Source organism: Cylas formicarius, unplaced genomic scaffold (genome assembly GCF_029955315.1).
Source record: "Cylas formicarius isolate icCylForm1 unplaced genomic scaffold, icCylForm1.1 PGA_scaffold_3__17_contigs__length_32017465, whole genome shotgun sequence".
NCBI classification, from domain to species: Eukaryota; Metazoa; Arthropoda; class Insecta; order Coleoptera; family Brentidae; genus Cylas; species Cylas formicarius.
Genome location: NW_026844326.1, coordinates 22542579 through 22556965, shown reverse-complemented (window position 1 = coordinate 22556965; position 14387 = coordinate 22542579). Strand labels below are relative to the sequence as shown.

Below are 14387 nucleotides of genomic sequence, written 5' to 3'. Positions count from 1 at the left end.
GAAATTTTTGGTGGATATATTGCTCTAAATTTAGGAAGATGCAGTTAGTTGTTTTTTCAAAATTTTGTGCTCAGGTATATGGGTAGATTACTTCAGGTCTTTTCGAACGACTTTTTAAAAAATGAAAATTATGAAAAGCTGGCCCATGAAGCCATTGCGTAGGTAATTGGCAAAACTTCCATTTGTCGACCAACATTCTGCGCAAAAATAATTTCATCCAAAGCTTTTATACCTCGGTCGCTTTGCCGAGACCCTGTCAACTTAGAACTTAGAACGGAACTATCAGTTTATAAAATGATAAAATCGTTTAGCATTGAATTGGCCTTAAAAATTTGACGATCAATCATTATTACGCTGGTGATTGATGAGAGCGCAAGGAATCAAAAGAAACTTTCCTGGGAAATGTGCACGGAAAACCGCTGACGGTGTGGCAACGGTTTTTTCAAATTTCCTATTTTTTTGTTAACATTTCGAATTATTTTACGTAAGACATAGCTAATATTAATATTATTATTAATATTAAGATTTAAATTAAATGCCTATTTACCACCATCGTGCTCTCGTTTAGTTTGGTGACATAACCTCGTTCTAATGGCTTTATCCCATAAAGACCTAAATATCGTATAAAAGGCGAACGTAAAACCGAACGTAAGTACATTTTTATTTCCTACTTTGCAGTAAAAAACGAGAGCCTATTTCCTCTTTAACCAATAATAAAACAATTTTATTGATGCTTTGTTTAAAAAACGAATCAAACATAAAAATGGCTATAACGGTGATACGATACACACGACAGAGTTACGTTCCATGTGATTACCGTGATATATATTTGGTCAATTCATTCTTTACATTATTATTATTAATATATTTTTCAGAAAACCGGTTTTTGTTTTAAATTTTGTTCTCGGTTTAAGCAATTAAAATACAGGCAACCTTTTTTAATACCTCGCTTCTTTTCAAGATTTTTATGCTATACCTATGCTATATACTATTATATACTACTTGACTTCGTTTCGCTTGACATTTCTTGTAATTTATAAGCGTTTCTGTTTATACAAATTATTGTGAATTTCGAAAGACAATTTTTTTGACAATTTGCTTGTTGTTGTCAAGTGAGAAAAATATAATGTGCCTTGACAATTATGAAAATTTGGAATAGGGTTTAATAATATAGTAAAAAATTCTTTTCTTTGCATATGTTTGCTTTATTTTAGCTCACTGAAAATTTTCCATGGAATGTTTATTGATTTTGTTAAATGTAAGATGTATATATTTTATGCATCGCAACGTTTGTTTTGTTTTTAAACAAAGGTTTAAAAAAATGTCTGTTAGTTTCCTGACTCAATTAAAAGTTTTTAATATTGGCGAACCGACCCGGCGCATCCACCAGTGCATGCCTTTCTCGGGACATGTCGAATATTCGACACTTATCGCGAGAGGGCGCTGCGATCTATAATAGAGATATACAGTTCGATATAGAGCAGAGTAGAAGATAGCGCGATATTAGTAGCATATGCATAGTGAATAAAATTTTCGTTTTTTTTTAAAGACATGAAAAAATGTTTATCTAGTAGGAGAAGCAAATATATTTCATACCGCTTTAATTATTTTGTATTTTTGTATTTAGAATAAATAAAGCAACAACAGTTTAAAGGATTTTCTATTTCTTGTACCACGTATATGTCACAGATAAAGAAGTTTCACTTATATTGTTTTACCAGCTTGTTTGACCGCTGGAATGTATACAAAACATTTTGAGTATGGTATGATCATCAGGAGCAAGCAAAAGCAAAACGGTCGTCGAAATCAACATGCAATTAAGGCACGAAGCTCGAAAAAATAATAAAACGGAGCACCGCCCACTTAATTACAAACCCAAGTCGCATTGCTCTGTTTACCGTACAAGTTCTATATAATTAATCACCAAAAAGCAGCGCCATTTATCATGATTAAAACATTCGTTCGGAAGTTCCCAAACTCTGGTTGTAGGAAACTCTTTCGACAAATTATACGAAAGGAAAATTGTGGGGCTCGCGGGACCGAATTGTCCTATCTCTGCGTTTTTGTCCCGTTTAGCCCGAAGTATGTTTTCCCAACTGGTGCAATTTGCATTCGACCATATACCATATTTAAGTCTAACGAATATATATATATTTGCAGCCGCCTAGTTGCGACACCATTTGTTTCTCAAACGTTTGTGCTGTTGACCATACGGCATGTTTATTTCTGACAATCGCATAGTTCGATAGTTTGTTAATAGAATTTTCCTCATTAACGATGGTAATGGTAAACAGTGGCAAATCGTGAACGTTTTGCGTCACGAAGTCCGTATACATGATCGTTAAGGTCTAAATATGTGGGGCATTGATAGCACAAATTGTTTTACGTTTGCAATTTTAAGAACTGTTGAGAAAAAGGGTTTATTGTTCATTTTTCAAATTTCAAATCTCGAATACAAATTTCATAAATTGAATAACTAATTTAAACTTTAGCAAGAATCGTGGAACTGATTTAGAATAGTCGAAGTTAACTTTTCTAAAATAATAACGACACTAGTACTCCAACAAAAAGGGGAGGTTTTGGCTTCTGCCGACGAAAGTGTTACTTTTCTATGCTTAATAGGGAAACTGACACTTTCTCGATATTAAAATAAAAAAAAAGCTGTACAGGACCCCTTGCGTTTCAGATGTCTCCCATTTTTGCTGGAGCATCCTGTATAAATCTATAGTCGGTACGATTTGTGATGGCATAGTCAGCAATAAAATAGATTGTTCATCTTGCTTCTACTTATACTTCAACAAATGTTGTTCCGCCCTAAATGTCTATCTGATCAACACAGGACAGCCGTCACTAACGATCGCAATTGTAATGGGTGTTTTTTTCGATGTATAGAAATTTAGAATGGCATTACTGTTCAAGATGGCGACCGATTTAACAGCTGTCAAGTGATTTATTCTCAGTTTGGTTTGGCGATTCATCTTGAATAGACTCACGCCTGAACAATGCTTGCAAATAGTGCAATTTTATTTCGAAAATAATGGTTCTGTGCGGAATACCTATCGCGCACTACGCTCAATTTATCGCCGACAAAATCGTCCATCAGAGCAGTTAATTAGATTAACCATGGAACGTTTTCGCACCACGTTTACTTTTATTGATAACTCGCATCCCCAGACACGCCTTACGGTGCGTACAGAAGAAGCTATTGCTGCTGTAGAGCGTAGCATTTTGGAAGACCCGAATGAGTCCATCCGCCATCGAGCACCGGAATTGGATCTGTGTCCATCCACTTTATGGAAGATTTTGCGGAAGGATCTTGGTTTACGTGCTTACAAAATCCAACTCGTGCAAGAATTGAAGCCAAACGATCATCAAGTAAGGCGTAGATTCGTCGAATCGACCCAAAACGAAATTGCCGTTGTTCCCGATTTTCACAAGCGAATTTTGTTTGGAGCGAAGCTAATCCTCAAGTGTATGTCGAAACACCATTACATCCAGAAAAACTGACTGTTTGGTGCGCTTTATGGGCTGGTGGAATCATTGGTCCGTACTTCTTCAAAAACGATGATGGCCAGAACGTTACAGTCAATGGTGATCGGTATAGAGCTATGATTACTAACTCTTTCATTCCTGAATTGAATAACCATGATGTCCAGGAGATGTGGTTTCAACAAGACGGCGCAACATGTCACACAGCTCGTACCACAATCGATTTATTGAAAGACACGTTTGGTGACCGCCTAATTTCACGTTTTGGACCTGTGAATTGGCCTCCAAGATCTTGTGATTTAACACCGCTAGACTATAAGCCACAAACGTATGACCATTTGAAAGACAATATTCGCCTAAAAATGAAAATAATAACAAAAAGCAAAAAAATTAATAAATATATCACATAGTTTGTATTTGGGAAGAAACATCTTCATATCAGAGCCTAAATTGAAATTGTTATATCCGTATTCTCTTTTTCCCATTATACTTTTATTATATTTTGTGGTATGTGTTATACTACTATACTAATTTTCTTTGGTAACGACCTGGAGAGCTGCCTTCCAAACAGATATTATTGCCTCACTTATGAGCCCACACCAATTCTATGGCATTAAACATGCAATGTTTTTAGCAATTATTGTATACACCTTCTCTCTTGGTTTTATGACAGACTATGCTATCGCAAATATATTGAAGCTATTCCGACAATGAATAATAATAATTTTAGGAATCAATTCAATCAATCAAGGAGTCAAAGATACTTTTTTTTGGACATTCTTGTCACATATCAAAAACAGAGTATTTGGATTAGTAAAAAGCATTTTAGTATCTAGCGGGTGGTAATTTTTTGAAAGTCTTACACTATTTAGTCACCCCAAACTTTTTCGTGGAAAAGCTTTTAGTTGTCGAAGCATAAAATTCACCCTTTAATTTTGAAACTTTTATGGGGCTTGCGTTTTTTCAAAAAATTGCCCGTTTTCGAAATATATTGGTCAATTAAAAATCACGTTTATGTATCTACATTATTTCCAACTAATTATTTTTACAATTTTGGTAACAAAGTGAGATGTTTACAGGAACTTTTTTTCAAACTGCCCTTAAGTATTAATGAGTCAGCCGATATAATATGTTACCAAGTGAAGGTAAAAATAGTTCCTGTTTTCCTGTATTCCTAACTGTTCTGTTTTGATTTGTGCGTTGACTACATTATAGAGTGATGTTATTTTACATTTTGTAATTGCCAGAAGAATAAAAAAGTGTTGATTGATTTGAAATTATTAATTGAAATGATTTAGCACATTTTAGGCAGACGCCAAAATTGGATTACCGAAATACCATTTTTAACTCATCCTTGTTGAGCGAAAATGTATAAACAAAAATCACATGTGTTTTTTAACGTGATTATTGGGAAATCGCGACCATTATCAAATTACGGGATATTTCAATTAAATGTAGACCAAATTAAAACTCTGTTCCCGTTCGGGCTTGCATATAATGTAATTGAAAGTGCTTTATGAATAGAAACGGAATGGGAACATCTAAATGTACCACTTACAAAATAAATCAGAGTAGATTAGAGAATTTGTTACTGGAAATTAGATTTTTTTATATCGTATTTCTCGATCAAACTGTAAGGCAATTCATCGAATGTTTAGAAAACCCTGTCGGACAAAAACGGTTCGCTGTATTATCGTACTTTTTTTTGTTTCGCTTTCCTCGCGATGTGCGGTGTCAGTGTATTATTATAGTAAGTATGGCGTTATTATAAGTTAATTGAAACAATATCGTTTATACCGGTGACTTACAATTACTATGCGTGTTTATTTATCTTAATTGCTCGTTGCTGATTTTTGGGTCGATAAAGATAATATAGAAGGGTATCTGAAATTGAATATAAAACATGCTCTTCTATTCCCTAAGAACCTAACATTATCAATATTAGTTATGTGACTAACTTATTACCCCCATACCCGACAAGAAAGGTAGCCTGGAGGTGTATTTTATTGTAAATCTTGCTGGCAGCTGTCACTTATCAATATTTTTGTAAACAATGGTGAAGAGGTGATATGTTTCAGTACTCGATTAAGAACATAGTATTCGTTTTTGCCACATACGTTTTTTTATGCCTCGATAAAAGCCTTTGCCGACAGAAGCGACGTGTTTTCACTACTTTTTTTACAATTGGAAAAGAAAAGTTTAAAAAAATCCATAAAGTGTACCTTGAGTAATCGCAATTCTCTCAAGGCGGCTATTAAAATTAGATCGCATTATGAAGAATCTAGGAAAAACCTATCTATTTAAATGTACTACAACACAAGAAGTAAAGTAGCTATTTATTTTTGAAGGAAACGCCGAATTTTCTTTTATTTCGCTTATCCAATCCAATCTCTACAATTTGCATCTCTACAAAAGCATCGAGCTTTCTTCAATAGTTTTCACATTATATATAAAAACCGAAAAAAAGAACACTATCGCTAACAAAGACAAATTCAAAGAGCGCCAAGGTTATTATCACAGTACAAACAAATTAATACCTAATCATCTAACAATCTGGAGGGTTGTATGCATCGAGATGTCAGTTGAGAAGAGCCCTCAATGAAAGTTGTTTTTGATATTTAACTCAGCTTTATCTTTTGATATAATTTTCATACGTATAAGTAACTTTATTTGTTTTCTTATTTCCTTTTATTTAACGAGATCGACGAATCGAATATTTGCATTTGCCGTAGTTTAGTTTGTTATAATTATAACCGGAAATATTTTTTTGAGCATCTGAGGTAGACAATAAACAAATGGCCAAATTGTTTATAAGAGTAGCAGCTGCGAGTAGGATTCACGTAATAACGTAATAAATAACGCGCGAGAACGTTAATTTTTCCCAAAAACTGTTTCCTTGCCCAAATATTTGAAGTGCAATTTACATGTAATTTCTATTTTTAGAGCCTTGCTATCGCTCATTGTCGATCAATAAACCGCCAATTAATTTTATAAATCAAGTTATTAATTAATAATCCCGCGAAAGCGCCACGGAAACGCAAAAAAAATTATCGCTCAGAACGATCGAATCTTAAAAGTAAATATCAAGCGAAATATTTATCAGCTTACGTACTGCTTTATCTATTAGTATCGCATAATAATTCTAAGATAACAGGTGTAGTCTATCTGTAACGATGTTGATAAATTTTACACAATTGGACGTGGAAAATCTACTTAGGTGAAACCAACGCGCCTTGTGTCTCCTAGTATCGAAACGATGGCCGAGTTCAGCGAAATCGTCAGTCAGACGAAGGTAAGAGACTTGATATTCGCTTTCGAAAGGCAGAGCAGTTCTTTGGCATCGTCCGACGAAGGGTTTGCTCGTCCCAGAGCGAAATCCACGGGAAACGCCCTGACGTACAAGATTTTCCGCCAGCCGAAGCTGGAAATTCACGATATATCCGATATCGAAACTGAATTGGTGAAAACGGAGACCCATCTGAATTACTACGAAATATACGATAAGGAAACTCACATCGCGTTCCAAGAGCAACTTTTCGATATAATCACCGGTATAGTGAAGATTGATGGTCGCGGGGATGAGCGGATAGCCGAAAAGAAAAAGCAGTTCATCGAGCAAGCTCAGAAGTTAGCCAAAGTGCTAAACGGCAAGTTACCCTTTGATAATCAGAGGAAAGGGACGAAAAAAGTCTACGCTGCAGTTGTTAGGAAACAGGATCAATATGTGGCGAAAACCCAAGAGTATCCATCTGAAGTTAACAGTTCAAGATCGGCAGAAGGCACCCAAAGTCCAGTTCCATCGTCCGTCTATGTCAGCTCTGAATTGGAAAATTCAAATGAGACCGTTACTCAAAGTGATGGTGTTTCTCAGAATTCTGTAGTTTCTCCAAAAAGCGGAGCTGGAGAGGTCGATTCCAGTTTTCTGCCGTCCGTGAAGAAACTCAAAGCGTTCTTCAGTTTCCGACGACAACCAGAGGATAAACCCAAGGTTTCCACAACCGTCACCCGTTCGCGATCCATGCTTTGGAAAACCAAGTACAGAGAAGAAAGACATAGTTCAGCCACGTCCCATTCAGAAGCATCTAACGACCTACCGGAGGAGATAGACGAAACGGAAGAGGACACTGATTCCCTAACGTATAATGAACCTTCGAAGGAAACCCAAGACTTTAGAGTTGATGTTGAGGAAGTGAAACACAACGTGTCAGTTTTGAAGCTTAAAAATTTATTTGAAGGCAAATCTCAAGATACTTCGCAAGGTAAGCTTAGCGCCAAAAGCTATTAATCTACGAAAACAACGATAATGTTATCTTAGAGAGAAACGTTCTAGGTCTCGAGATATTTGCAAAGAAACAAACTGATGCGATCGCCATACCTTATACGGAGATGAACTTGGGAGCTTTTAGATTGAAGAGGAGTCTATCAGGAAGCTACATGAACTATGTTGGACTACTAAACAAAGTCGACCTTAGTAAGAGCGTATCTGATTTGAGTAGTCGGAAAGAAGACGAGCTTGACGACGAAGAATCGAAACCTAGCGGAGTGCACGAAACGCCAGGTCCAGGAACTAGTAAGTCGGTAGGTTTCCAGAATATTTGTTTTATGTTGGTTTATATTTGTTCTAGTTTCGGATTCGGTCAACGGGGTGGTGTCCATCGGAACCGATATTGGTCAAAGTGAGCAATTTTAATTTTTAAAGCGTCATTTTTGCTAGACTTTTTATTTTAGCTACGACGGATGATAAACAGGTCACAAAGATTGAACCAGAAAATATATCTGAGGAATTAAATTCACCCTTGATATCTGCCAAAGGTATATCGTGTCATATATTTGCGTGTTGTGCGTTTTCCTGACTTGTTTTTTCAGAAACATCAAACCTACTTGTAGAAGATCATTCTAAGCTCACCGCTTCTGCCTCAGGTAACTATACAATTACATTAACAATATATAACTTAGTATAAAATGTTTAGCAACTACTAGCAAAAAGGTTCAATTGCTAGTCTCATCAATAGAGAGTAGAAGTCAGGACAGCGTGGCCCAAACTCCGCAACCAAAAGAACCGTCTATTTCGGCGCCTACTAATTTGACGGTTCATAAACTCGTATCTTCAATCGAAAAGCAACACACCACTCAAGTTGTTGAACAACCAAGCGAATACTCACTGTATTGGGATAATAGTAAACTATGTCTCACGAAGCACTCACGTCTTTAACAAATATTTTTTAGCGCAAACAGTTAACAACGTACGGGATTTATTTTTAGAGAGCCAAAACACAAATGAAATGTCTTCAACCGTCGAACACATATCTGAAACATCAAATGGTATTCCAGGAAGTGTTCAAGTGATCGAAGAACCAAGAGAATATTCATTGCTATCTGAAAGCGGTATATGGACACTTGCTGGTTCGAGCTAGCTTATTCGTTCATATCTTTTAGTAGAAACTAACAGTGTAGCTAACGCGACATCGTCAATTGAGACTTCTCATCCTGATAGTACGACCAAAGAAACCGACGCGTCCTTAATCGAGTCCAGTAACCAAGAGTTGCGACAAAGTTGTAAGTGCTTTCGTTGCTAACAGGTTGGTATCAACTCGGGTTTTCGTTGGTTTTTAGTATCTTCCAGCAATCATAATGTCGAAGATAAAGTTGCTATCATTGAAGATTGTGAAACTCAGAAGCCGCCTGTTGTAGAACCAAGCCTTGAAAGTCCTCCCCACTCACAGGGTAAATGTGTATGTGTACAGATTTCTATGCATACATTTGATATTTTTAGATGAAGTCGTAAATCTTGTACAGGAAATTGTATCATCAATTGAGAGCCAATCAATTGGCGCGCAAGTGGAACATTCCGTTCATTCTCAGGGTATGCGTATGAGTTGAAAATGCCGCGTACATTTGGTAGGATTATTGTTTCAGTGTCCATTAGCCACAACGTAGAACATATCGTTAGGTTAATAGAGAGGCGCGTGAGTGAAAACGAAGGAGTTTTGCATACTATAGAGAGATCTGAGGATGGTTATTTAGCAAGTCGGGGTCGTAAGTGGTGCACATATAGAAGAAAATTCCTCACAAAGAAATTTTAGTTTTAGACGATTCTGCTAGCGGAATTCAAGAGGCCGGAAGGTCTCGTGTAAATAGCGCTGGCCAAAGTGAAGGAGCGACTTCCGAAAGTAATGATATAGAATCTAAGAAGGATTCAGTTTCTGAGAAGGTGGAAAATGGTGGTGATTTCATAGATACCAATGGTAATTTAAGTGTTGCTCAGGTTACCACACACTCTACGGAACTAAAGTCTCAAACGAGTATGTACTACTTTTGTTATCATCAACAAATATAACCAAAACATTTTCAGCTACATCTACGCAGCACTTCCATACAAGTTCCCATAGTGTAGTGGGAGCAGCAGTGGTAAAGAACGGTAAGTTTTATTATCCAAGTCGTTTTGTTGACTACGTTATTTCAATATTTATCACTAAAGATTTATTGATTGTAGATCACGCAGAACGACCAGAGCATATTGAATCGTCGAGAACCAAAGAAAACGAAGATGATGTCAATGCGAACGAAAGACGCAAAATTGAATATGCCGCTAGTAACGATAACATCGTGATTCAAGGCAGTTACATTGAAAATTTTAAAGACCTCGAGGAAGAGATCTTTAAGGAGGCCGATACACTGGAAAATGTCGATGAAGAGTTTGAAAAATTGTTGCGTGAAAACAACGAATGAAAAAAAAAAAAAACTAGAGCGTTTTAATTATTTTTAGTGATTGTTAATTTAGACGTAGGTCCTTTCGTTATGTTCTTTTGTTATATTTTATAGTCAGTATTGCATCGTTTTTGTATATTATTTGCGGGGTAATAAATTTTATTTTACCCATAGTGATATTGTTATTTATTTATTTAATGCTTCCGTCGTTCTTGGGTTGAGGTTGTCCAATAAAATAAAAAATATTTAAATTTTTATGTTTTATTCAACGTGTCAAACACAATACATCAAAATATTACATAAATTAAATATTTTATATAAACATATTTGCATCTTTTGATGTTATTTTAAATCAATATTGTTATTTTTATATTACAATTTTATGTTAAGTACGTGAAGGGAAAATGTTCAGCCGAACAAAGAGGATACTGACAAAAAACCTAATCATTTGGAACATGGTGCGGAATAGGTATTCCTTCCTTCCTGTATCAGCATCACGGCTACCTTCACTTTTGATACTGCTGATCTAAATAATTTAACTGACGATAGGCCAAACCATTCTCGAAGATTGCTCATTCACGAGATTCTTCGACGACCTACACTTCGTCTACCTACAATTTTCCTTTCAATATGACTTTCAGCAGCTCATATCTTGTACCGCGTGATATGTCCCATGAACTCGAGTTTGTGCTTTTTAATGGTAAAGAGTATTTCGAGTTCTTTGCCCTTTCTTCCTAACACATCCACGACACTCTCAGTGTCTATAGGTTCACATTTCAAAAGCTTCCAACCTCCTTGTGGTTTCTCTATTCAGCGTCCACCCTTCCAAGTCATAAAGCATTACGGGAAACACATAGCATTGGACCATTTTTGTTCTTACTGTTAGTGATAGGTCCGGAGCCGTCAATAGTTTTTTCATTTTTATGAAAACCTTTCTTGCCTGTTCAATGCTTCCCAAGATTTCCTGTTTATGTTGACGTCTTCATTAATTATGGTGCCAAGGTATTTGTAGGGTCTTACTTGTTCAATTGTTTTCCCGTCTACGATGAGCTGACCTGGAATAGGTATAGGTAACTCTAAAACAGAAATAAGCTTTGGAAGTTTGCGAGTTTGAAAAGGTGAATGTTTACTGCCTAATTTTTGACTCCCTGTATAAAATTAGAAAACAACAATTACAAAACCGTGAAATTAAGCTTCCTTTTTAAGATTTTGCTAAATTTTCAAAAACTCGAAAAATATGCATTTTCAAAGGTGGTTAAGCTAGAGCCACAATTTTTTTTTCACTGTCAAATATTTACTATACATTTACATACATTTATTATAAATAAAAATTTCACAGAGAATCTCAAAATTTCATTTAAAATAAACAGTTGAAGGCGACCCCCGGTTGAACTGGAAGTGAAAGAACTTTTAATGGACGGGTTGGGTGAAAGACCCTGTATATATAAAAAGTTGAAGAATAAAAAGGAACTGTTATTTATTTATATACCACGTGGCGTAAAAATTTAATAATATTGAATGAATTTAATAATAAATTGAAATATTGTTTGTTTAATATAATAATATATGCAATGTTTTTCGTTACTACAACATATTATTTGCACTTCTCAGCTGACTTTAAATTTTAAATGAAAAACCCCGTATAGTTTTTCTTATTTTGATGTCCCTTTTTAGTTCGTTTTTCTTTAACATAAAGTTCATTTATATTGAAGTTTTGGTATGAAATTGTTGCAAAAGTCACATAGTGTTTTCTCATACGTATCATAATAATTTTGTTTTGTTTGTCTCAGTAGGGAACTATTTTGTGTCTCCAGGATATTATTTATTCAGTCACTCACGTTATACGCCAAGGGATATGTGCGTAAAAGATTTTTCTAATTTTTTATTAGTAATTTATTTTAGTATCCAATATATTGTCTACGACCTCAGTTGTATTGCTTTATTACTTTTTAATTTTATTATCTTTATTTTCTTATTATACAGCTTTCTCTATAGTAAAATATATTTTATTTATGTTATTTATATTTTTTTCAAAGTGTATTATCATATTTTTTGTTTCGACAATTTGCTTTATTTGTTTTCCTGTCGAGTTTTGTTTTTAAGTATTGGGTGCTTTGTACATGTGTTGGTTCTACGAACATGTTCCTTTTATCTCGGGTTTTTAGCCTCTTACCACCCGATTTAACATACAACGAGATTATACAACTCGGCATAAGTCAAATATTTTATTGATTTCGTAAAATTTCACGTAAAACACAAGCACAGACACGGCAACTTCTAAAACGACACTGCTGAGTTATTGAAAAAGAGCCGAAAGGGTTTTTCTTCGTCCGTGCGCTCGACATTCCGCAATCGGTAAAAAAAATCTACGTGAAAAAATTAATCAACGGATCGAACTAGAATTAAACCTATTTGCGGAGTAAATTTAAAGTCCGGCGACTTTAAAACTGCCGTTTGATTAATAAGTAGCGTTAATGAAAAAGTTACGCTACACAAAAGTTCATTCAAAAGGCTTATTTATAACGGGCAAAGTTTTTTTCTGTAGATCAAGCCGAGGGTCCTAATTTAGATACCAAAAAGCAATCAGCCGGATTTGCCTGAAGTGCCTCCCGTTGGAATGGATATTCCGAAGCAGACGTTCGATTTTTCTTCCCTCGGTATTCAGACAGATTAATGAAAGAAACACCACGTCACTCTTATTGTCAATTAATTAGAGAAATAGCGACGTAAAGGAGACGTGCGGCAAAAACAGACACTAAGTGGAAATCGATGTTGCCGATTCATCGGGTTATTTGTTAATTTTTTTGGTATATTTATATTTTACCTTTTTTGCTTTGCTAATAGATAGAGTTCTTGGAAGAACAAAAAGAAGATTTAGAGAATTACATCAGAAAAAATCAAGATATACTTGAACTTCTTTTGTTATTAGCAAAAATCTAAATCATTATTATTATTACCTAAAGTTTCGGTATTTAAATTCAGGTAAAATTGTGGTCCGTAATAGGTATACTAGTTAGTTTAAGTTTATTAGTAATCATTCTTTTTTCGAGTGTGTTGAATCGTGTGCGAATTATGCAAAATATGTGCGAGTCTAGTGTATCTCAGGAGATGCTCCCGCCCAAATGTAATACAACTGGAATATCTATAAAAAATTAGGATTTACATAGAACAACAAAAGCCAATTATTTACTTGGGTGAAACCTGGTTCGACACTTATGATACCCCGAAAAACGGTTGGATTGACTCAACTGATAAGTGTAAAACAAACGCGCCATCAAAATGAGGTAAAAGAATAACTATTTTGCATGTTGACTCTAAAGATGGTTGATTCCAAATGGACTTTCTCTGTCTGCGAAAAATATTATAGATTCTTCTCTGGATTACCATGAAGACACCACCGCTGATTTATTTGAAAGTTGGTTTAAAAACAAACAAACATTCCTCCCAATAGCGTAATTGTAATGGACAATACAAAACCCTTTCCTCATGTGACACAAAAGCAACAATCCAAAACTACATGTATAATAACGACATTTATTTTCACGAAGATTATACCAAAAAGCAATTAATTGAGGTTCGACAAAGCTTGAACCTACAAAAGGAATACGTCTGTGATAATTATGCAAAAAATCTAGGGCATACAGTTTTAAGGCTTCCTTCCACCTTACCACTGTATATTTAATCCCAATGAACATTTTTGGCACCAACTGAAATCTGTCATTCGTCGTAACAATGTCGTAACAATGTCCTCAAACTTATAGAAACCGAAGTTTTTAACATCCCTCCACAAAGTTGGGCAAATTCTGTTAAACATATAGAAAAAGCAGAACAATCGTATATCCATATTGCAAATAATATAGAACAAATAATAATTAGAACAGGCGATGATAGCGATGGTGGTACTGATATATTATGTGAATAATTTTAAGCAATTTAAGTAGGTAATAAAAATAATTTGTAATTTTATTTTAGATTTAAACATAAATACATACCTAAATAAATAAATATTGTTTATTATCTTTCCTAACAAAACCCCAAATAATTAAATTCCAAGCACGGACCTGTTCGGCGATATTTTATTCTTACAGCTTGCCCGGGTCTTTCTTATTTCTATGAACAGACTTTACCAAGGTATTTGTCATCTAATACCGCCAATAAATAACATCAATATTATGACAATAATATTAAAA

The 14387-nt window shown here is 35.0% G+C and overlaps 1 protein-coding gene across 3 annotated transcripts; it reads left to right on the top strand.

Annotated features, from left to right (window-relative positions):
• Positions 1–6630: 6630 nt before the first annotated feature.
• On the top strand, positions 6631–10340 carry LOC132699354 (uncharacterized). Of its 3 annotated transcripts, none has more exons than XM_060666013.1 (14): positions 6631–7748; positions 7820–8059; positions 8115–8165; positions 8218–8301; positions 8356–8409; positions 8460–8666; positions 8716–8874; positions 8929–9045; positions 9103–9213; positions 9263–9352; positions 9406–9525; positions 9573–9791; positions 9842–9907; positions 9983–10340. In XM_060666013.1, the coding sequence occupies exons 1-14, from the start codon at positions 6746–6748 to the stop codon at positions 10216–10218; spliced, it is 2757 nt and encodes a 918-aa protein (XP_060521996.1). In that variant the 5' UTR covers positions 6631–6745; the 3' UTR covers positions 10219–10340. The 3 variants fall into 3 exon arrangements, with proteins under 3 accessions (XP_060521996.1, XP_060521997.1, XP_060521995.1); XM_060666014.1 differs by having other exon boundaries at positions 8926–9042; XM_060666012.1 differs by having other exon boundaries at positions 8926–9045.
• Positions 10341–14387: the final 4047 nt, after the last annotated feature.